Source organism: Bacillus rossius, chromosome 11 (assembly GCF_032445375.1).
Source record: "Bacillus rossius redtenbacheri isolate Brsri chromosome 11, Brsri_v3, whole genome shotgun sequence".
NCBI lineage: Eukaryota > Metazoa > Arthropoda > Insecta > Phasmatodea > Bacillidae > Bacillus > Bacillus rossius.
Genome location: NC_086338.1, coordinates 22,977,351 through 23,003,246, shown reverse-complemented (window position 1 = coordinate 23,003,246; position 25,896 = coordinate 22,977,351). Strand labels below are relative to the sequence as shown.

Below are 25,896 nucleotides of genomic sequence, written 5' to 3'. Positions count from 1 at the left end.
TGCTTGCCTTGCTTGCCCTGACAAGACGCCACTGGTTGGAAAGTATCAAAAGCTTTGAATGCACTTTCATGGTATTCGGTGTTCCGCAAAGTAGTAGTTTATCTCCACTACTCTTTAATATTTAATAAATTATATTCCACCTGTAATCAAGAATTTATCAAGAAAAGATACTGATGATAAAATATATAATTGGGAAATATGTTTGTGAAACTATTCAGCAAGATATTTCAGGTGTCCGGATCTGGTTTTCAAGTTTACAAACTTCTCTGAATTACAATAGCATTTATTGTATAAATTTTGATAAAAAAATAAGTAAATTAATTAAAATTATCACATGACCTCTTTTTTATCATCGATTAAGGATCGAACCAAGTACAGGAATCCATCGTACCTGTAATTTAATTGCTGATATTTAGAATATTTAATATTTTTTCTCGAATTTCTAGGTTAGGTAATAATTACAATTTTTCCAAGATGACATCGCAGCTTACTGGCTGCTTGTGAATGAGGAATTTAAGCCTCTTTAAGCTTTTTTACCATTTTAAATTAAATAAGTGTTTTTTTTTTTGAAATAAAAATTATTGCATTTACCAAGGATCGAATCAAGGACAGGAATTGATTGAATTAATGGAGGCTAGTGGATGAATTTATGCATTTTTTAAGATTTTTCACCATATTCTATTACATAAGTATTTTTCGCTTAAAATAATTTTTTTCGCATCATGCAAGTATCAAAACAAGGACGGAGTTAAATTTAATGCATCAGTTAATAAAGAATTTTTTTTTGGAATTTTTTAATTTACCCAAATTTCTAACTTAACATTTACGGATTTTAAGATAGCTTAAACCAAGATGGCTGACTGGAGTCCTCTAAATTGAATACTGACCTTCCAATTATAGGCATTGAGAGGCGGACACATCCAAACATAGCAGTATTATAGGATAGTATTTTCTAAAACTGGCTTCTGGCTGTGGATTGATGATTGTCGGTCCGCCATCTTGGATTGTGACGTCACGGCGGCCATCTTGGACTCAAAAATTCCTCAAAATTCCTCAAAATTGACTCAAAATGACTCAAAAATTCCTGTTTTAAGAAAAAAAATTCCCATTTTCGAGGGGAAAATTCCCGTTTCGAGGGAAAATTTCCCGTTTTAGTCCTCAAAAATTCCAGCAGTTAGAAATGTCCATATGTAGGCTTAAGAATCCATGTCTACAGCCTCAGATAAGCTTCTGACGTCATCATGGATTATGACGTCACTGTTGCAGTTATCGTTACGCCCGCCATCTTGAAAATCCGCAATTTTTATGTTAGGAAATCGGGAAAAATTTTAAAAATCATTAAAAAAATTATTCAATCGAATAAATAATAAAAATCTTAAATACCACTGTTGCAGTTATCGTTACGGTCGCCATCTTGGATTATATAAATGTTGCATATTTCGTTACACCTGCCATCTTGGTTGAGTACCATGTCATTCTTACACTTTACGTTACGACCACCATATTGGATCCTATTAATGTTGCAATTATCGTTATGGTCGCCATCTTGAAATTTGGTCGCCATCTTGAAATTTAGACGACATCTTGGAAATCCGTAATTTTTATGTTAGAAAATCGGGTAAAATACCAAAATTCATCAAAAAATTAACTTAATAGAATTCTGATTGATTATATCGATTCCCGTCCTTGGTTCGAAACCAGTGAGGGCAAAAAATAAAAAAAATCAGATCGTTCCTCCACAGAAGCTAACTTCAGACTGACCTACCACCACCAATAACAAGGTATTTACCATCAGCTGGTATGACGTCATGTCCGCCATCTTGTCTTTGTCCGCTGGAGGCAACCATCTTGTTTTCGTCTGCTAGAGTGTGCTGGAGACATGTTAGTATAATGTTCTGTTCACCATAACTTTGACCATAACCTTGACCTTGAACTTTGTCCTTGAACATTGACCTTGAACTTTGACTTTGACCTTGAACTTTGACTTTGACCTTGAAGTTTGACTTTGACCTTGAAGTTTGACTTTGACCTTGAAGTTTGACTTTGACCTTGAAGTTTGACTTTGACCTTGAAGTTTGACTTTGACCTTGAAGTTTGACCTTTGACCTTGACCTTTGAACTTGACCATGAACTTTGACCTTGACCTTGAAATATGACCTTTATCTTGACATATGACCTTGACCTTGACATTTGACCTTGACATTTGACCTTGACCTTGAAATTTAACCTTGACCTTGAAATTTAACCTTAACCTTGAAATTTTAACATGAACTTGAAATTTGACCCTGACCTTGAAAATTGACCTTGACCTTGACGTCCATCAGGGATCCGACATTTTATGTTTAGTACATGCTAGTGGTCATTGCCACCATCATGTTTTCGTCTGCTGGAGGACACCATATTGTGTGTACTCGTCTTACCATCATGCTAGTTTTATTCTAACATGCTACAGTGCAGTAATCATTTATTATTACTAAGGTGCTCACCATCATGAAATTTGACCGCCATCTTGAAATCATGTAATTATTTAGCTAGAAAGGCGGGAAAAATTCCAATAGTCTCCGAAAAAATCATTTATTAATTTACAAATTGAATCGGTGGATCCCTGTCCACGGTTCGATTCTTGACCAGAGACAGTTGTACCTAATTATTAAATAAATGTTAGGTTCTGTTTTCCATTACCTTTCGCGGAGTTTATTAATAATTCACTCTACGAAAATCAACTCAAGTCAATATACCGGACCAACGAATTAATACAGTTCCGATTAGCCTATTATGAAAGTCAAATTTTTTAATAATCTGAATAACCTATAAGCCGTTCATGTACAAAGCCACACATATAGATCAATTGTCTTCAGTCCATGAGACCGAGTCATGTCATTATCAGACGTATAGGCTAGAAATTTCAGGACCGCATGATCTTCGTCGTTATCTAATTATATTCAATTAATCCATCATGACATTTTTATACATTCTAAAGGACTAAGTAACCTTAAAAAATATTTTAGTAACACCAAGAGATGATAAACTAGTAAATATTTAATCACTACATTTTGTACTACGCGCAATCAACAAAAGGGAAGCACCGACAACGTAAAGGCAGCAACGACATCGAAAAGGCAGCTCCGCCAACGAAAAGGCAGCTCATTTGGAAGCACCGACAACGAAAAGGCAGCACCGCCATCGAAAATACAGCACATTTGGAAGCACCGACAACGAAAAGACAGCAGCGACAACGAAAAGGCAGCTCATTTGGAAGCACCGCCATCGAAAAGGCACCACATTTGGAAGCACCGACAACGAAAAGTCAGCACCGCCAACGAAAAGGCAGCTCATTTGGAAGCACCGTCAACGAAAAGGCACGGACCGCAACACCGGGTCATGTCAATATCAGACATATAGACCATGAACTCAGTACACACAGGAAAAAGGAACGTACACGCAGGAAAAAGGAACGTACACGCAGGAAAACGGAACGTACACTCAGGAAAAAGGAACGTACACTCAGGAAAAAGGAACGTACACTCAGGAAAAAGGAACGTACACTCAGGAAAACGGAACGTACACTCAGGAAAACGGAACGTACACGCAGGAAAACGGAACGTACACGCAGGAAAACGGAACGTACACGCAGGAAAACGGAACGTACACGCAGGAAAACGGAACGTACACGCAGGAAAACGGAACGTACACGCAGGAAAACGGAACGTACACGCAGGAAAACGGAACGTACACGCAGGAAAACGGAACGTACACGCAGGAAAACGGAACGTACACGCAGGAAAACGGAACGTACACACAGGAAAACGGAACGTACACGCAGGAAACGGAACGTACACGCAGGAAACGAAATGATCACAGGCTCCAATATTCATTGACTCCAATATTCATTGGCTCCAATATTCATTGGAGCCAATGAATATTGGAGCCTGTGATCAATCCGTTTCCTGCGTGTACGTTCCGTTTTCCTGCGTGTAATTTCCGTTTTCCTGCGTGAACATTTCGTTTTCCTGCGTGAACATTTCGTTTTCCTGCGTGAACATTTCGTTTTCCTGCGTGTACGTTCCGTTTTCCTGCGTGTACGTTCCGTTTTCCTGCGTGTACGTTCCGTTTTCCTGCGTGTACGTTCCGTTTTCCTGCGTGTACGTTCCGTTTTCCTGCGTGTACGTTCCGTTTTCCTGCGTGTACGTTCCGTTTTCCTGCGTGTACGTTCCGTTTTCCTGAGTGTAAATTCCGTTTTCCTGTGTGTATATTCCGTTGTCCTGCGTGTATATTCCGTTGTCCTGCGTGTACATTCCTTTTTCCTGTGTGTACTGAGTTCATGGTCTATACGTCTGATATTGACATGACCCGGTCTTGCGGTCCGTGCCTTTTCGTTGACGGTGCTTCCAAATGAGCTGCCTTTTCGTTGGCGGTGCTGACTTTTCGTTGTCGGTGCTTCCAAATGTGGTGCCTTTTCGTTGTTGGTGCTTCCAAATGTTCTGTCTTTTCGTTGTCGCTGCTGTCTTTTCGTTGTCGCTGCTGTCTTTTCGTTGTCGCTGCTGTCTTTTCGTTGTCGCTGCTGTCTTTTCGTTGTCGCTGCTGTCTTTTCGTTGTCGGTGCTTCCAAATGTGCTGCCTTTTCGTTGTAGGAGCTGCCTTTTCGTTGGTGGTGTTGTCTTTTCGTTGTTGGTGCTTCCTTTTTGTTGATTGCGCGTAGTACAAAATGTAGTGATTAAATATTTACTAGTTTATCATCTCTTGGTGTTACTAAAATATTTTTTAAGGTTACTTGGTCCTTTAGAATGTATAAAAATGTCATGATGGATTAATTGAATATAATTAGCTAACGACGAAAGTCATGTGGTCCTGAAATGACTAGCCTATACGTCTGATAATGACATGACTCGGTCTCATGGACTGAAGACAATTGATCTATATGTGTGGCTTTGTACATGAACGGTTTATATGTTATTCAGATTATCGAAAAATTAAACTTTCATAATAGGCTAATCGGCACTGTATTAATTCGTTGGTCCGGTATATTGACTTGAGTTGATTTTCGTAGAGTGAATTATTAATAAACTCCGCGAAAGGTAATGGAAAACAGAACCTAACATTTATTTAATAATTAGGTACAACTGTCTCTGGTCAAGAATCGAACCGTGGACAGGGATCCACCGATTCAATTTGTAAATTAATAATTGATTTTTTCGGAGACTATTGGAATTTTTCCCGCCTTTCTAGCTAAATAATTACATGATTTCAAGATGGCGGTCAAATTTCAAGATGGTATGCACCTCAGTAATAATAAATGATTACTGCACTGTAGCATGTTAGAATAAAACTAGCATGATGGTAAGACGAGTACACACAATATGGTGTCCTCCAGCAGACGAAAACATGATGGTGGCAATGACCACTAGCATGTACTGAACATAAAATGTCGGATCCGTGATGGACATCAAGGTCAAAGTCAAAGATCAATGTCAAGGTCAATTTTCAAGGCCAGGGTCAAATTTCAAGGTCAAGTTAAAATTTCAAGGTTAAGGTCAAATTTCAAGGTTAAGGTCAAATTTCAAGGTTAATGTCAAATGTCAAGGTTTAGGTCAAATGTCAAGGTTTAGGTCAAATGTCAAGGTCAAGGTCATATTTCAAGGTCAAGGTCATATTTCAAGGTCAAGCTCAAAGTTCAAGGTCAATGTAATATTTCAAGGTCAAGGTCATATTTCAAGGTCAAGCTCAAAGTTCAAGGTCAAGGTAATATGTCAAGGTCATAGTACAAGGTCAAAATTCATGGTCAAGGTCAAACTTCAAGGTCAAGGTCAAAGTTCAAGGTCAGGGCAAGGTCAAAGTTCAAGGTCAAGGTTAAAGTTCAAGGTCAAAGTTCAAGGGCAAAGTTCAAGGTCAAGGTCAAAGTTATGGTGAACAGAACATTATACTAACATGTCTCCAGCACACTCTAGCAGACGAAAAAAATATGTTTGCCTCCAGCGGACAAAGACAAGATGGCGGACATGATGTCATACCAGCTGATGGTAAATACCTTGTTATTGGTGGTGGTCGGTCAGTCTGAAGGTGGCTTCTTAGGAGGAAGGATCTGATTTTTTTGATTTTTTGCCCTCACCGGTTTCGAACCAAGGACGGGAATCGATATAATCAATCTGAATTCTATTAAGTTAATTTTATGATGAATTTTGGAATTTTTCCCGATTTTCTAACATAAAAATTACGGATTTCCAAGATGGCGTCTAAATTTCAAAATGGCGACTAAATTTCAAGATGGCGACTAAATTTCAAGATGGCGACCATAACGATAATTGCAACATTAATAGGATCCAATATGGTGGTCGTTACGTAAAGTGTAAGAATGACATGGTACTCAACCAAGATGGCGGGTGTAACGAAATATGCAACATTTATATAATCCACAGATGGCGACCGTAACGATAACTGCAACAGTGGTTTTTAAGATTTTAATTATTTATTCGATTAAATAATTTTTTTAATGATTTTTAAAAATTTTTCCCGATTTTCTAACATAAAAATTGCGGATTTTCAGGATGGCGGTGTGTAACGATAACTGCAACAGTGACGTCATAATCCATGATAACGTCAGAGGCTTATCTGAGGCTGTAGACATGGATGCTTAAGCCTACATATGGACATTTCTAACTGCTGGAATTTTTGAGGACTAAAACGGGAAATTTTCCCTCGAAACGGGAATTTTCCCCTCGAAAACGGGAACTTTTTCTTAAAACGGGAATTTTTGAGTCAATTTTGAGGAATTTTGAGGAATTTTTGAGTCCAAGATGGCCGCCGTGACGTCACAATCCAAGATGGCGGACCGACAATCATCAATCCACAGCCAGAAGCCAGTTTTAGAAAATACTATCCTATACTACTCATAGCATATTCCTCACGATTGGGTAGCCACCAGAGCGATTCTACACAAAGCCGTAGTCCCATAAGAAATACATTAGGTCCGTATCGCCTGTTATATACTACTGTGAGGAAATCTGAGTACATAAAAAACTTCACAAATTGTCAATCATAAAATATTGAATAAGTTACAACTGAGTATATAACTAAACAAGTAATTAAAATCCTGTCTCACAAGTCTGTAAGTTAAAACACAGTTTTAAGCAATTTAAAAACGTATTTTTTAAACAATATTAGTCTAATGGTCATACAAAACCATAATTTCTGACGTACTCACCTTGAATTGTAGATATATCTCTGTTGCATTTATGTCAGCCTCAGAATTATTCTTCGGCATAGGATAGTCCATGTTCAACGTGATGCTGACTTTGCCTGAAAAAAATTTCAGTTTGAGAAAATTGTATGACTTAAGAACACACAATTTAGTTAAAAATCCTTTCAGACAGTTAATATTGCTGCAATAATATATTGGTCAGTGGTAACATATCACTGATTCTACAATACACAAACATTATTGAATCAGTTGTTTATTATGTTATCATTACATCTTATTATGTCGCTGTTAACTATAAATAAATTATCCTTGTGAACCTATTAGTAATGTAAATGACCATCCGAGCACAGGCTTCAGGCTGTGGAGACATCCGCCATATTGTATTCTGACGTCACGGCGGCCATCTTGGATGACCTTGACCTTGACCACGGTGGTCATCTTGGATCCGCCATCTTCGATGACATAATCGCCACCATTTTGTTTTCTAGAAGTTTCTGCTAAATTGAAATTTGCCATTTTTGTTTTCTAGAAATTTCCACCATTTTAAATTATGACGTCACCATTTAAATATCCGTTACGGCCGACATCTTGAAAGTCTTTATTATCTGATTTTTATGAAAAAAAAATTATAATTTATAAAAAAACAATTAATCAAATTTTTATAAAAAACAATTAATCAAATTTGAATAAAAAATATTTAAAAAACAAACTTACGCCATGGAGCTCTGAGTCCTTGGTTCGAACCTGGTGAGGGCAAAATTAAAAAAAAATGGCAACCGATACTTCCCCCATGGTGGCTGCTGGTAGACTGACCGCCCCCCCCCCCCCCCAATCACAATTACCATTGTATATATGAACTACTACCCCCCTCTCCACACTCCCTGCCCACCCACAATAAAGCCCCACCACTACCCCTTCCCTTTTTATTTCTCCAAGAATTTGTCATTTCTCCCCTCCCCCTCTTCCACACGACATTCATAACCCAACACACTACCCACTCACCCTCATTTTAGGGTATACATAGAGACACTAAGGACCCGGGAGCCTTCAGTTACCTTCGTTTACCACACCGAGCGAGATCGTTCCCTATACCTACCTGCATCAGCTCAGTAGGTACATATAATAGGACTTAAATTTAGTGCGCACAGTCGGACTTGATCGTTTCACGAATCATTCAGTCGGACTAGTTAGATTCTCACATCATGTCATCAGGTCAAGATACCGACGAGGACTTGGCCACGAGGCAGCTTTTATGGCTCATTATTTGAGCCTTAGCGGTGGCTGGCCTAGTTTAGCATCCACGCCGACCGTCTAATCCAGTGCGAGCGTCAGGGTCCAGCGTCCAGCCTCGTGCAGCATCCCCATCATCATCATCATCAGCAGCAGAAGCTCCACCCTACAACCGACGGGCTACGACAGGCCTCTTACCAGACGCCTTCATCGACGTAACGCTTCCGTGGTGGAGCAGCTCAGACAGTGGCTAGGAAAGTGACGAAGACGCCATAACAGGTGAGATAAATCTAGCCCCTTTCAAACTGAGTACGTTAGTATTTACAGTTATTTAATTGTCGGTCATAGACGAGTAGCGTATTTGAATCCAAACTATGTTAAACAAATTCAGATTTGTAATGGAAAGGTTCACAAGGTAACATGAAACGATCCCTTTTACGAGTGAAACTTAATGTAATGAAGACAAAAAAATATTGGAAACGTTTTGTGAAAAAAAAAATTACACAGTAAAAAAAATTGTAAAATTTTGTGAACAAAAAAAATGGAAAAAATTGTGAAGGAAAAAAAATGTAATCAATAGCCAAACATTTAAAATGTATATGTACAAAGAAAATTACGAAAATAAAATAAAAATGTATTTCCCTTTGTGTTATCATAAAAAAATAAAAAAACATTGGTGAATTATTCTTATGTATTGAAAAATTAATTTCAAAATATGATGGAAAAAAGTTAATACAAAAAGAAAAGTTATATTAGAAAAAGAACCATTAAATAAATACATAACCAAAGTAATCAGATAACAAAAAAAATTAACTTAATAGTTACTTGATCGTCATAAACGTGACCTAAATTAAGTTCGTCCATGCGAAAAAGTACTATGACATTCACGTTGTCTCATAGCAGATGTTTTGGAAAACGACTGTACGTCTGACATAGGTAATTCAAGTCTACTTTGGCGTGTCTACCAAGGGAAAAGTACTCTTGTATTATGCCTTGCTTCTCGCACATTACATATTCTAAAACCAACACTGAATTGGCTCTCGCTTCGCTAGTAGGCACCACATATGGTTTATCAATTAATGTGAAATACTCCAGACCATCAACCGATCCTGGAACCTTAGCTAGACGCTGTTTTTTTGGCTGTATCAACGATTTGGAAAAGAGTACACATTTTCGAACCTAAGAGCGTTTGGTTATTCTAACAAACTCAGTAGATCGCACGTTTTCCCGCCACTATGCATCGTATGGTAGAAGGCAACAGTAAATCATGTCACGATTCACGCGCATTAAATACGTCATATTGAGCAATGCGCACGGGCAAACACACTTCTTGCTTGACGACTTGCGATTTACTGACCAAAAATTGATAAAAGAAGCATATTTATAGTTTTAGCTCAGAATACTGTGATTTGTTTTGCGAGCGAGTCAGGAGAAGTACTCAGTCTAGAAATGTATAAATCAATAGCTCCGTTGCTTGAGTAAATATGACGAATATATTCGTAATTCCATAATTGACTGTAGGCTGGAAATTCTACAAAAGTTAATGTCCCGCCGAACACGACAGCATACAGCCTGATACTCCACGATCGAGTAATAAGTTACGACTCGTTTGCAGGTACCGTGAAAATTCTGTCATAAATACTGTTTCTTTTGAGATATTAATTTAGTTACGACCGAGCATTTAAAGTGTCAGGATGTACTGTAACCTGTAAGGTTTCCAGAGCCAACACGGATTTGTGCTCAAGGAAATTATCGTCACCTTCGGAGACAAGACTATATCCCGTAACTTTCTACCTCTGTATCCCTGGAAATTATTAGACGAAGAAAAGTATACGCGCAAACGAATGGCTATGTAAATACTACTATGGTCTGGAGTGGAACGAAAGTAAAATTCCATACCATCAAGTTAAACACACTATTGAAGATTTATTATTGCAAAACTAAATTATTTACGTTGCTGGACCTAAGCAGAAGAAATGGCTGAGCAAGTTGTGTGAAGCACCAGTTGAATTTGTAGACCTGCAGACCGACTACGGCTGTCTTTTCCATCCCAAACTTATGCAATTTATCATGTGCAGCCACGCTACAAGTTTGAACGAGTATATTCCTGCACAAACTCGCAGATAATGCAGAAATGGCACCTGCAGAACCATTAATTTTTTTTAAATATTGTCATACCCGAATTTTAAAATTTTTTTTAATATTGTCACACCTGAATATTAATTTTTATAAAAAGAGACTCAAATGGCTAGAAAAATCAGTTTACGTCCGGACGCAGTTACCATGACACAGTTTAACCCGGAAACCGAATACCTGAGCGCTAAACCCGACTACACCTATGTAGAATACAGTTTCCAGTATGAAGAATCTAATTTATGAACGTACACGGAAATCTGTTATGGAGGAGACCTCCATTTCCTAATGGCTCATTCGGCACGTAGTTATGAGCCCTCACAAGTAAGTTAATAATTTTTTTTCCTTTGGAGTAAGGCGATTATCATGGTGTCTCTTCCAGCTGCTAGGAGCTGATTGATTCTTATTGGCTAGTGAATATACTCACCATGCAGTCGGCATTTCGCAGGATTACCTGCCCCCTCCTAATTTCTCCTTCATCCATCCCAATATTTTTCGTGGTCCCTCCTAATTTCCCCTCTCGACGCTGACAAGATTGCAAAATCGCGCTGACAAAGCAGTGGCTCCCACACACTCTGATTGGCCAGGGCCTTTGGCAAAAGGGGGAATTTGTCTTTAAATTAGCGACCGGGAGCAATATTTGAAGTATGTTCAAACATTTTCAACTTTAAAATTTTTCTGAACATTTTTAACTTTGAAAATTTTCGGATCATTTTCAACTTTGAACGTTTTTTGAACATTTCAACATTGAATTTTTTTCCAGTCTCTCTTGCCTGTGCCCAGCTGCGTCCTTCACCCAGTGTGTAACAGCTGTAGTGAAGGCTGCCGCTGACACCGCACCTCCCGCAGTTGGCCGTATGGGGCAAGGTCACGGGAAAGAGGAAAATAGTCTAGCTTCCGTGCATGTTCCTTTCTCGGCTCGTAAGTTTCGATGTACGAAATTTAGGTAGGTAGTCGTCATCTTGTAATTACGTTTGAAAATAATATGTTTGATTTTAAATTTAAACTTTGCAGTGTGATTAGTTTCGTGTTGGAAGCTGCAAATATATTTTGAAAGATTAGTTTCAGTGTGCGAGATTTAGTCAGGTTAATATTTTACAGTTGTCATCTTTAAAATTATATATAAGTTGCCTGGATGAAATATTGTTCATGCTAACGTTTGACTGTTTACCATTTCCTTAAATTGGCTAGTGAACATGTGAAAAAACCAGACTTATATATTGTATTCTTGTAAACAGTAATACATACTATAAGTTACAGATTACTAAATTTAAGTGCACTTAAAATTCTTAGTAGAAAATTTAACATATTGGCCTTATTAGGAATCTATGTTCCAAATAAGGCCAGTCACTACAAATGTGTGTAGATTACAATGTATTTGTTAACACTAGCCCAAAAAAAAAAAAAACACATAAATTTGCTTTCTGCCAGCATTTGGAATCGGACATAAAGAGCATTGCAGTTGTTAGTCAACCTTGATCACAAAAATTAATCCTAAAAAAGAGTCATTGGTACTTGGATAAATACCTGGCCGAGAGGTAATGTATTACATCAGCATAAATGCACGCAAGTAATTAAACGTTCAGCAAAATGTGAAGCATTGTGAAAGGTAACACATTATTCATGTCAACACACTTAGTCAGACTCCAAGCATCCAGAGCATACCCAATTGCATATCTTGCCTCGCTTTTAAATGCCAACACATTTCTCATGAAAATACACCACGTATATGTGACACAAGATCATGTCGGCTACTTCATCAATTTCACAGATGGGACAATACCAACTGTCCTTCCTTGTGTTCATGCCACTTGTGCTAGGAGTAGCGCAATCGTCCTGTGGAACTCGTTTCTTGGGAACCTGGTGGTGTGATGTCTGTTTTGCCAAATCGCATGTCCTTGGTGTCAAATCATTATGATCTATGCCCTTGACAATGGTTCTTTCTTTCTTATTGTTGGATATGTTTTCCGGTGTTTCATTCTCTTCGAATAATGAAAGTCTTACTTTCTGACCCCTGTAGTTTAAGGATTTTTTTTATGTTCGTGGGTGCCTTCTTCAGTTGCGGTGTTGACAAAAGTTCAGTAAATGACATGTTGTACTGTCCACTGAAAGAGTCATCTGTATCACTTTCGGTTGTGTCACTCACTTGTGTTGGTCGAGTAATAAGACGTTTCCTTTTTCCTGTTGGTTCTTTAAAATGATTGAAGTCATTTACATTTTCTTTGTTTGTAACATCATCATGTGGCTGTTCAGTGACTGAAGAAGGAGCAAATGCCTCGTCCGGGATTTGGTGGGGATCGAAGGGATAGATAGCTGTTGCCCTGAATCCGCTGACGATGTTTGGTGCTGTTACTGACTTGGCCCAGACCTTGCTAAGAATAGAGCCCAACGTGTCCTAGACAGTCTAAAGTCCTTTTTTCTGTCATACACCAACAACAACTCATCATCCCAGCAACTTTCAAAAGGCTTGAAGACGGATTTGTTTAGAGGTTGCAATTCGTGCGTTGTGTTACTTGGTAGGCAGTAAAGTACAATCCCTCACTGACCTGCTTCACGCACAATGTTCACGTCAAGGTGACTTGAAGCCCCATCAAAGATCAAAAGTACCTTTCCGTTCATTTTATATGGAGCAAAGTGTTCGAGCCAACGAATAAACAGAGCAGTCGTCATAGAACCCTTATTAGACATACAAATTATAGTTCCAACAGGCATGCCATTGTGGAACTCTGGTTTCAGATGCTGCCCTGTAAAAATAACCATTGGAGGGATTGCATTTTCGATGGCATTGGCACATGTCACTCTGTTACATTTTCAGCATGCTCCGGGGCAACAAAGTGAACCCTTTTCGCTCCTCTGCGAGCCAAAACAGTTTGCTGATGATGAATTTTCGAGTCTCACACTTTTCTCATAAATGTTGTAGATTAGTTCCGGTTTTTCCATTAACCCATTATCTTGTAAAATCACTCAAAGCTTGTCAAAGTGATCAGTAATTATGAATCGATTCAGCTTCGAAGATCGACCGGGGTTCATACTTTGCACCTTTCTGTTTGCAATGTTAGGATGCCGTTTGAGGAATAGGCGTAACCATTTCCGGCCAGCCAGGCCTTTAGTAGAGTCGAAAGGATGCGTTTCGTTGTTCATTGCACAGTAAGTAAATACGGTTCGCCGTAAGAGTTTAGAAGTAAGAGGCATGCCTATAGCACACATGCGTAAAATGCGTTCACAAAATTCATTTTCTTCAGCCGCAGTTAAGTATGTTTGCTTACCCAGTTTTCTGACAGTTGAACCAGTTTTCAAATGATTCCGCAATGTCCTTATTAGAATGCTGAAGATTGAAGCAGCCTTATTCACACTCAGAGTACCACAGTTGACACTGTCCATTGCTTCTTGCAATTGGTCTTCGTTCCATTGAGCCCACTTCGTCTTTCGCCCGTTGCTCTGTATTTGTCATAGCTTACCGTGATGCCGTATCCACACTGAAAAATAGATCTCAAGACAATTCCACAGTAATTGCTTGAGGACATTCTATCACAACGAAAAACTCCTCGCACTTAGGTAGGTACAGTTGCGTTCAATTTAAATTATAAACTCCACAGTACGGGTTTATTCAGCCTTCTCCTACATTCTGTTCTCCATAAGAAATTTTAAATTTATCTTAAAATATTTTATTGGTAGGGTATTGGTATCAAACCAGCAACCCTTGCATCTTCAGACCGATGTGCTGATCTCAAGACTAAAGTAGCTATACTTATAAGATGAACGATGCTGTACATGTAATTCATATGCGTTACTTTGGGAAAAGGTGGGCAATAAGTTTATTTATGATGCTGCTAAGAACATTCAAAATTGAAAATAAAACATATACTTTGATAAAATGTTTATTTATGTACTGTCATTTTAATTACATGTTTGCAACATATCAGTAATATCAACGTAACGTTAGGTACAAGTATGGAACTTTTACGTTACATGTAATAGAAATTAAATTTGCGTGGTAATATGACATAACATTACATTAGACTTGTGAGCTAACTGAAACAACTTTTCTACCGTGCACCTGTAATGTATAAAGAAATATTTATCTACATGTGCCACCATAATTAAAGTTTTTTAGAGTGTGTAGACCAATAAGGCCAAATGGCCTTGTTGGTCTACATCCTTCCATTTTCACCTTGGACTTAATGTGAACACTTGCAATGGGTGACGTTTCGCTTCTTATATCATAATGACTTCAAATATTGGTTTGTACTAATATTACATACGAAAGTAGACAGCCAGAGCTTTAATAATTGTGCCGTTAATTAGTAAATTCGACACGATCTATTTTAAATTTTTATTATGATTTTAAACTTTTGTGTGGAAATTTTATTTGCTCTACTATAGTGTAATTTTAATTTGTTAGTCTGGTGTACTCCTCTGAGTTAAACTTTGTCTCAGTGCCCTGAAGCCCCTTTCCCATCGGCGTATCGGATATTCTGCTGGCCTAATCCCTGACTAGCAGACAGCTTACCATTTCCCCCGCCTTCAGTCACGCCTCAAGCCTGTAATATCATTTCTCTTCGTGACCCTAACAGCAAAGGCAAGCCTGTAACTTGCAGGCGACCAGTTCGCAGAGACGAGCTGAGATTCGCGTTTTTCATCACGTCTTAGTGTTATATTCGCCCCTCTGTAGCCACGACGGGGCGTAGTTTCCCATCAGCGTTGCATTTTACCCCACCTCCCCCCCTTCTCAGTTCCAAGTAAGACCAATGACCGGTCGTAACCCCCTGGACACCAGTGACCGTTCTCAAGGTCTACCCGCAAAAACAAAGGCGCCAGAACTGATAGCAAGCACTACCTAGCGACTAAGAAGCGAACTTCTCCGCTTGCCTACCTTCTAGGGCGCCAGAGAGCAGCACTTGCTTCCCCTTGAGTTATATGGACGCCAGGCGCGAGTCGATTCTTTTCAACTCAGCCTCCTCCGACAGAGTTCTCTACGGTCGCCCAGTGTGGCCAACTTCAAGACTCCTGCTAGATTTTTTTTCTCCGCCCGGAGTCGGGCAAGTTCGGTATTTTTCGGTGGCCCAGACACCCCCCCTTCCACCTGTTAGCGTCGGCGGCACTTTTAATTACGAAACGCGGACTGCCGCGACACAGATCAACTCGCGTCGCGTCCGCAGACAGACCTCCATCGAGTATCGGCGAATCGTCAAGACTTCATCCGACTGCTATGTAGTCGCTTTGTATAAGGGATGCTATCCTTCAAGTCATTTCTAGTAGATTAGTCTGTCTGCATAGTTTAGTTATTTGCCTTAGAAATTTTTCTCTTTTAAATTTTTTTTAATCATGAAGAAATCATCCGCGTCCTGCCGCGCTATTCGCGAGCTCCAGACCCTGGCTGACTCCACGATGGCAGCGTGCTGGGCAACTCCCCTGTTTTGGTGAGTGATAATTCTCGAACCCCCTTTTTTTCCCTTAAATTTTTTTTGGGCATTTTCTGCCCCATAGACTGCCTGTATACCAGTTCTAATCAGTTTTGATTTGGACTGTTGCAGACAGGGTTCGATGACGGGGAGAGATTGATTGCTCTCATCTTGTGACCCCCCCCCCCTTTCTGTTCCGTGGGTCACATTCGAAGAAACGCTTCTACTACCCGACGTGATTGTTTGAAGACCCCGGGTGGTAATGTAAATTCAACATTTCCCCCTTACCTAGCTACGAACTATCATAACCGGATGACCAACCCACCAGCGACAAGTGTTTTTCTCAAGAAAATGTAAAACAAATTGAACTAATTATCAATGTAATCATCGGATCCATCCAACTTTGGGTGTGAAACTCATAATGCAAATGTTTATATTTCAAACTAAGAATGTAAATTGGTTTAAGTAAGTGCAGGCCGGCCTATTTTCGTTTTCCTTTTGTTAATCTTTGAAACTTGTTATGTAAAACCTTATGTATGTTAATATAATGGAACAAGATAATTCATCGGGGCAAATAAAACAGGGAAACTATAGATCAAGTTAATCGTGTAGTTTTTATTTTATTGACGTTAACGATCCCCCAACTTCCCCTTTGCTTGTTACAGGAAGTTCCTAAATTGTGTTTGTTCCCACCTCGTGTCGCCTCTGGTGAATCAATTTATTTAACGTATTTTTTTTACCCAGCTTGTTTCCAAGGCTCTTTTTAATTAATTCCAAATAATTCTATTTTGAGGCACGAGGGGTGTTACAACTTTGTAGCAGAGCATGGTTTCCTTGATCTATAGGCATACTTGAATAATATAAGCATATTGTCGCGGGTTGAAATTTTGCAGGGTTGTTGAAATCAAATTTAGGGACTTTACTGACGGGACTCTGGGCTGGCTGCTCTGTTCACTCGTCAGCGCAAGTGGCGTGACCATGTAATTGGGGCACGGGGCCGGCGCGGCGCGCTGCGGGCTTGCAGAATTTTGTTTGTTTGTTTGGCCGCGCGCTGGCGCAGCCACGGGCCGCAGTTACTGGGGCGCGCTGTCGTAACAAGCCGCGCGGTGTGGCCTGCACATTGTGGTAGAGGGGGGGGAGTCTTCCCAGATGTTCTAGTTAGTTGTTTAGTAAATTTGACTTCAATAACGAGCTTTTGTTATGGTAGGCGCGGCAGGGCGCGCGAATTTAAGCGCAAGTGATTAGTGACTCGGGGCTCACTCAGGCGGAGGCTATGCGTCTCACCTGTGGTCACGAGTTGTTAGTTCGTTCGTGATGTAGGAATTCAGGCTCACTCAGGCGGAGGCTATGCGTCTCACCTGTGGTCACGAGTTGTTAGTTCGTTCGTGATGTAGGAATTCAAGCTTTCGGGCGGAAGCTATGGTCGACGCCAGAGGCCACGAGTCGTTTAATTTAAGTTAGGTCATAATGTAGTCGTCAAGCTTTCGGGCGGAGGCTATGGCCCTCGTCAGGGGTCACGCGTCATAGTTTTTAAAATGTAATGTTCGTTCGGGATTTCAAGGGCAGGAGAGGCCCCTACGTTATTTTTTTAAAGTAATCGATCAAGAAAGGCTTTTCGGAAAATGTGAGTATGGACTTATCTTTGTTTTAATTTTAAGTATTAATTATGATTTGAGGTATTCGGAAGGACTAGGGAAGTGTTTAGTGAAGTTCTCTCATTCTCTCTCTTGTAAGGTCGTTCAATCGTTAAGGAAGTAAAGAGATTATTGTTTTAAATTGTAATCCCGCTATTTAAATGTTCTTTAAAATGATGTTGAGTATTTGACTTTAAGAATAAAATAATTTTAATTAAGTATTATGTTATTTTGCAAAATCTCCTTAGTTCAGCTCTCACCAGACATCCTGTACGGGATGACGAACCTATGATCCTAGGTACAGTAAAGTATTTTATGAAGTTAAGACTAGTTGATGCCAAGCGAGTTGTTTCTATGTAAAGAGCTACGATTCTCGCCCCCCCCCCCTCTGAAGGTGGATCGTGACAGAAATGGCGGTGGCACCGGCTAGGTGCACGTGACAATATCTAAAATAAAAATAAAAGTAAAAAAAAATTTAAATTAATTTTTGATAATAGCAATTTTGTAATAATATTGTAAACTGATCGCTGGTACACCCCCTAGTTATAATGAGTTAAATTTTTAAAATTTATCTTGAGTTAAATCTCCGTTTGGACTTAGGCTAGCGCGTAGCGCGCGAGACGTCCGGCAGCCAGCCAGCTGTCCCCCCCACCGCGCGTCCCCGAACGTGCTGTTGACAAGGTCGTAGCCACCCCTCCCCCGTCACTGCGCGCTGCTTATCTCTCACGGCGCGTGTGGTCGCGTCGAGTTCAGTTCACCGCCCTGTGCGTTCTGCGCGACCTTCACAGACCACTGCCCGCCCGCCGTGGCCTTGTTCTTTTCTTTTCTTGAGCAGCAGAAGTACCGAATTAATGTTGACTAAACTAATATATTTTTCATTATTCTGGGCACATACTTCCGACCCGTCGGAGCAACTACGATATTATTAAGCTAAGTTAAATTAAGAGTGTCTTGTGTAGAATTTAAGGTACTGTTTCAACCATAGTTTTAAGTCTTTGTTGGTTGGCCAATCAACGTAAATTTTGTGTATATGTTTTGCTGTCCTCGTAAGACTGGACCAAGCTCCACCTACGAAAGGGACACAATGCTCACGCCGGAGTATCTCCTCCGTGACGAGCTGAAGTATGAACTCCGATTTCGAGGTTTGTCAAGCCTCGGTGACGTGGCCACGCTCCGGAAAAGATTCCGAGCTGCGTGTGCCGAGGAAATTCAACCACAAGTCACTAATCTCGCTGACTTGGACTCTTTGGAGGAATTTAACTGTGTTTGTAGTAAATTTCAGGAACTCCACAGTTACACTAATTCTGTACAAAACGAGACAAACAGAAACAATATCTTACGTGCGCTAACTCGTTTGAGTCACATTGGCACGAGGTTTACCAACCACACAATAGTAGCCACCAAAAAATTAAATGGGATCTACCAAAAGGAGATCGAGAAATGTAGGCAACAGATTCCTGGTCTAAATTTCCAATTGCGGAGCAAACTAGCCGCAATCGACCAAAGAACACTTGAACCCGTAGAGGCAGTGGCAGGAGGAGTAACTGACAGTCAAGTACAGGAACCCCTAAAACAAATGCACACTGGAGGCAGCCCAGTCCCTACCCCACCTCCTTTACCCTCCCCACCACCTTCACCCCCCGTGACATCACGTCGCCGGGCATTGACTTCGACATTCACACCATCTCATTTTCCATCTGCGACTGTCATGGCGACTGGTACTCACCCGAGCACCAATGTAACCTTCGCCTATCCTATGCATTCGCTCTCAGCTCATCCTGTTTAAATGCCCCAACCCATATACCTACCCTCCACCTCACCCACCATTTTCAACCCCTATCATGAATTCCGGTCAGCCTTCACATCCCTCCATACCTCTCCGGAAGCCCTTCCCACCTCCTCGGCCAGTGGAAGGTCAGTTTCGCCACTGACAGCCTTTCCTTTCACCCTGGCAGCTACGCTACCACAACCAGCCCCTGTGCACCCTGGTGGCAGGATAGAATCACAACTTCCTTACCCCAGCCCCGCCACCACATACCTGCCATTGGGCCCGCAGGTATACCAACTTCAAAACCAAACTCAACCTCCGCCAGTCACACCTCACGCCTCTAATCTAGCACCGAACCCAGTACCTGTGGTTCCTACCTTCAATCAAACAACTGGAGGTAGTTTTTACGCCAAGATACCTAATCCCGTTGAAAGACTGCTGGCTAATTTTAAGGAAACCACAGGGTTGGAGCCCAGGAGCCTAATCGACTTCCTAAAGAACTTATTCAAAATTAAACAAAAGGCAAACCTTCCAGACAGGGAACTCCTAGAAGTTATTTTCCCCTTCACACAACCACCCTTGAGCGAGCGAGTGACGCTCGCCATTGAGCAAAATTATTCTTTTGACCAATTTCATGAGGACATTCTAAATTATTTTATCCCAGCCCGTTTGATGACCAACATCAGGTTGGAATGGTACAACAGGCTACAACAAAGAAATGAAGCCTTGTCTAATTACATAGCAGACATCAAACTAGCCGCTCAAATTCTTCGGTTGCGAGTATCTGAGAGTGAGATAGTCTCAAACATCCTCGATGGAATTAATCCGCACAAACGATCGCGGGCAGTTTTTCAGGCCCGACCACAAAATTTTGCCGAGCTTGATCGCTTGTGCATCTCCAACACAAATGTAGAATACGCAGACCACCAGCGAAATAGAGAAGCTAATGTCTACGCCCACAACAATACCAGAGTAACAGAAAATAAACAGCAGTATTATAACAAAAATTCGCAACACAAAAACAGCAATGAACAAGTCGCTAAGCCTCAAAATAAAGATGAATGGATACCTGTCTGCAGGTACTGCAAAAAACCCGGGCACTACATTGAACAGTGTCGCGCAAAAAACTATCGCCCAAACTATCAAAATTCTCAGAATCCAAAAAACGTGTAAACCGCTGGCCAGAAAAAATTTTTTCTGAGCAAGCCACCCAAACAACCATTAGGAATTTTTCCCTTCACCAAGGCCCTAATAAAAATTACGAACAAAAAGTGCAACAAAACACAGCTTCCCCACACAGAAGAAGAAAACAGGAACAAAGGCGAGCTAAGAAAGACAAAGCTCGTCAAGACAAGCCAACGGAAAACTGTAAAACGTTTAGGCCTATGTGCAGACAATGTAATTGTCCGCGAACCACGGACAAAAGAACATGTCATAATATTCTAGCTAATATACCCACAGTTTTGCCCTACGCCAACACAATAATTGGAAAACAAGAAGTTCCAGGCCTAATAGATACTGGATCCGTGCGATCATTCGTGTCAGGTCAGCTATTCAGGAAATTACAACAAGACCGTTTGATTCAAAAGGTTGAGCCAATAAAAATAAAGTGTTTTACAGCTGCTGAACAGCCTTTGAAGGTAAATCGTATTGTTTTTGTTAAAGTAAAAATCGATTTGTTTTCTTGGTCTTTCCCATTCTTAGTAGCAGATGATTTGGCCACAGATTTAATTTTTGGTTCCGATTTTATTGCAAAAACAGGCATGATAATTGATTTGAAAGCACGAAGAATTCACTTTAAATTTAACAACCAAGTTTTTGTTTCTTTTGTGTCACCTGACGCAAAATGTCAGAGCAAAGTAAATGCCATTCACACAGAGGCTAAAGGTGATAATAACATTTCACTAACCCATCTTAACATTGAACAGAAACGAGAAATAGAGAAGTTATGCAGTAACTTTCCCGACGTTTTGAGTAAAAAATTAGGGCGCACCCATCTCACCCAATATGAAATTAAGCTTTTGGACAAAACCCCAGTTAGGTGTCACCCGTACCAATTATTAGGACCTAAAATGCAGATAATGCGGGATCACATACAAAATTTATTGGACAAAGATGTTATCGAACCTTCCACTTCCAGTTTCGCCTTCCCGGCATTTTTAGTACCCAAGGACCAAGGCCAAGGTCACCGCATGGTGGTCGATTTCCGCCGCGTAAATCGGCAAATTGAAGTAGAGATGACGCCATTACCAGATCTAAATTCGGCATGTCACTGGTTTAGTAAAGCCAAATTTTTCAGTGTCTTTGACCTAAATTCGGCCTATCATCAAATACCACTAACACCAGAGTCAAAACACGTCACAAGTTTCTGCGTCCCGTGGAATCTGTATCAATACAAGGTAGTACCCTTTGGCCTAGCCACCGGCGCCCAAGTGTTAACACTCCTTCTAGACCAAATTTTCGGCGACCTGAAATTCAAATTTGTGTTTAATTATCTTGATGACGTCGTTGTTTATTCAGAATCCTTTGAAGAGCATATGGCTCATTTGCAAGAAGTCCTTAAGCGACTACGTAAATCCGGCCTCACTGTTAATACAAAGAAGGTGAAATTTGCAGTGCAGGAAATTTCTTTCCTCGGACACCTGATTTCAAGTCGAGGAGTGACCATTGACCCTAATCGCACACAAGCGATAAAGGATTTCCAACCCCCTAAAGATGCTAAGGGCATTTCCAGGTTTATTGGCATGGCAAATTTTTACGCCAAATTCATACCTAATTTTGCTGAGCATGCAGCGCCATTGAATGCGCTACGTAAAAAAAATTCCGTTTTCAATTGGGGTCCAGAACAGGACAAAGCTTTTGATTTTCTAAAACATGCAATAGCGAGCCCTCCAGTACTTAGAATGGCTGATTTCAGTAAAACTTTTATTTTGCAAACCGATGCATCCAGTGTGGCCATTGGGGCCGTGTTGTCACAAGAATTCGATGGCTGCAGGCAGCCTATAGTTTTCGCCTCCCGCACCTTAACGCACCAGGAAAGAAAAGCCTCTTCGGTGTATGAACTCGAGTGCCTCGCTGTAGTTTTCGGCATAGACAAGTTCCGGCCCTATTTGGAACATAAAGAATTTCTGCTGGAAACCGATAATCAGGCCCTTGCTTGGCTTGGGCTCACCCCAAGCAATTAGGTAAATTAGGACGCTGGATTGTCAAGATTGCTTCTCTGAAATTTCAAATCCAACATATTCGTGGTTCACAGAACATCGTGGCAGATACTCTTTCTCGAATGTTCGAGAATCCTTCCAACTCCGAGATTCAGGAAAACAATCCTATGTCCTGCCACGCATTGTTAACAGATTTTCCTCTAGCATTTTCCGACATACAATCAAATCAAAATTCTGACCCACAATTGTCCGACATAATTAACCAAATAAAATCAGGCTCACCTCCAAAATATTACAAACTTTCAAAAGGCATACTTTACCGAAGGATACAACAAGCAAAAAATTTCAGAATAGCCCTACCTCAGAATCTCAGGGACATGGTTTTTCAATATTACCACTCGTCACCTTTGGGCGCACACTTAGGAATTTTCAAAACAATTGAAAACATTCGCAGGAATTTTATCTGGGACGGAATGCACAAGGATATAACGCAAAGGGTGAAATTGTGCAAATTATGTGCATTGAGTAAGCCTGCGCAGCAGACCCAGTTCGGCTATTTAAGTTCTGACGTGGCCGAAAGGCCCATGCAAAAACTTTTCATTGATTTTGTGGGACCCTTCCCAAGGTCAAAAGACGGAAATTCGATGCTTCTAGTATGCGTAGATGCATTCTCAAAATTTGTGTGGCTAATCCCTGTTAGAAGAGCCACGGCCGAAATCACCATTCGAGCCCTCCAAAATTATATTTTCAAAATATCCGGGGTACCTTCCATCATTGTTTCCGATAATGCCACAAACTTTAAATCGACTCAGTTCAAAAACATGTGTTTTTCACACGGGATTCAGCACGTGACCACGACTCCCTACTACCCCCAGCCTTCGCATGCGGAGCGTTTCAACCGAAACCTCCGGTCTGCCTTGATAGCATTCCATGCGAACTCGCAGGATAGGTGGGATTCTAATCTCGTGTGGTTGCAAATGGCTTTCAATTCCGCCAGACATGAAAGTCACAAAACAACGCCGTTTGAACTCATGTTTACATACCAGCCCAACACCCCACTCTCTAATCAATGGACGTTAAAAGAGTTACTACCAGACGACCCCAGGAACATTAAGGAAGTCTGGAGTAGAGCTCGTAAAAACCTGAACTTGGCCCACGAGGCAAGCAGGCAAAAATATAACAAGAAACGCTATCCCAATCCCTACAGAGTAGGAGATTAAGTGTTGTGCAGAGGACACACACTCAGCAAGGCGATCGACAAGAGGTCAGCCAAGCTTTCATATCGTTGGAATGGCCCCTGGCAGATCCAGCGATACCTCACGCCAGTCACGGTCGCGTTAGCCGACCCCAGTTCCGGCGAATATCGCGCGCGCGCGCACATTTCTCAGTTGAAGAAAGTACACCCCAACCTAAAATGAGGGCACTCTTCACTGTGTTTCTTTATACAAGGAACAGCGTTCCTACTACAGCATGCCATACTCAACCAACGTGTTGGTATAAAACAAAAAACCTAGGTCATAATTATAAGTAATAAAAAAAAAATCCATGGTACTAGTTTATAAGAAATTTAGGTTAAGAAGTGTTACATTAAGTTGTCTAGTTTATAGGGGCGCCCCTAATTCAATAAGATAGCTGTAAGTTTTAGCCGTTATTTAGACACGTAAGAATTGTTAGCCATTGTTAGTAGTTTACTACAGTAGATCCTGGTACAGGGTAAGTTTCTGGAACCCAGGTTTTTGGTGGCTCAAGTGGGCCACCCTGACTCCGTCTTTCAGGGGGGAAGTATGTGCCGTTAATTAGTAAATTCGACACGATATATTTTAAATTTTTATTATGATTTTAAACTTTTGTGTGGAAATTTTATTTGCTCTACTATAGTGTAATTTTAATTTGTTAGTCTGGTGTACTCCTCTGAGTTAAACTTTGTCTCAGTGCCCTGAAGCCCCTTTCCCATCGGCGTATCGGATATTCTGCTGGCCTAATCCCTGACTAGCAGACAGCTTACCATTTCCCCCGCCTTAAGTCACGCCTCAAGCCTGTAATATCATTTCTCTTCGTGACCCTAACTGCAAAGGCAAGCCTGTAACTTGCAGGCGACCAGTTCGCAGAGACGAGCTGAGATTCGCGTTTTTCATCACGTCTTAGTGTTATATTCGCCCCTCTGTAGCCACGACGGGGCGTAGTTTCCCATCAGCGTTGCATTTTACCCCACCTCCCCCCCTTCTCAGTTCCAAGTAAGACCAATGACTGGTCGTAACCCCCTGGACACCAGTGACCGTTCTCAAGGTCTACCTGCAAAAACGAAGGCGCCAGAACTGATAGCAAGCACTACCTAGCGACTAAGAAGCGAACTTCTCCGCTTGCCTACCTTCTAGGGTGCCAGAGAGCAGCACTTGCTTCCCCTTGAGTTATATGGACGCCAGGCGCGAGTCGATTCTTTTCAACTCAGCCTCCTCCGACAGAGTTCTCTACGGTCGCCCAGTGTGGCCAACTTCAAGACTCCTGCTAGATTTTTTTTCTCCGCCCGGAGTCGGGCAAGTTCGGTATTTTTCGGTGGCCCAGACACCCCCCCTTCCACCTGTTAGCGTCGGCGGCACTTTTAATTACGAAACGCGGACTGCCGCGACACAGATCAACTCGCGTCGCGTCCGCAGACAGACCTCCATCGAGTATCGGCGAATCGTCAAGACTTCATCCGACCGCTATGTAGTCGCTTTGTATAAGGGATGCTATCCCTCAAGTCATTTCTAGTGTATTAGTCTGTCTGCATAGTTTAGTTATTTGCCTTAGAAATTTTTCTCTTTTAAATTTTTTTTAATCATGAAGAAATCATCCGCGTCCTGCCGCGCTATTCGCGAGCTCCAGACCCTGGCTGACTCCACGATGGCAGCGTGCTGGGCAACTCCCCTGTTTTGGTGAGTGATAATTCGCGAACCCCCTTTTTTTCCCTTAAATTTTTTTTGGGCATTTTCTGCCCCATAGACTGCCTGTATACCAGTTCTAATCAGTTTTGATTTGGACTGTTGCAGACAGGGTTCGATGACGGGGAGAGATTGATTGCTCTCATCTTGTGACCCCCCCCCCCCCCTTTCTGTTCCGTGGGTCACATTCGAAGAAACGCTTCTACTACCCGACGTGATTGTTTGAAGACCCCGGGTGGTAATGTAAATTCAACATTTCCCCCTTACCTAGCTACGAACTATCTTAACCGGATGACCAACCCACCAGCGACCAGTGTTTTTCTCAAGAAAATGTAAAACAAATTGAACTAATTATCAATGTAATCATCGGATCCATCCAACTTTGGGTGTGAAACTCATAATGCAAATGTTTATATTTCAAACTAAGAATGTAAATTGGTTTAAGTAAGTGCA

At 41.0% G+C, this 25,896-nt stretch overlaps 1 protein-coding gene across 1 annotated transcript in view; it reads right to left on the bottom strand.

The window, feature by feature from the left end:
• The window catches only part of LOC134536431 (myrosinase 1-like), a 96,777-nt gene that overhangs the window by 44,655 nt on the left and 26,226 nt on the right, over positions 1–25,896 (bottom strand). The window contains exon 6 of the mRNA XM_063376146.1: positions 7,198–7,292. Within this exon, the coding sequence (XP_063232216.1) occupies positions 7,198–7,292 (95 nt within the window). The remainder of the gene's footprint in view (positions 1–7,197; positions 7,293–25,896) is intronic.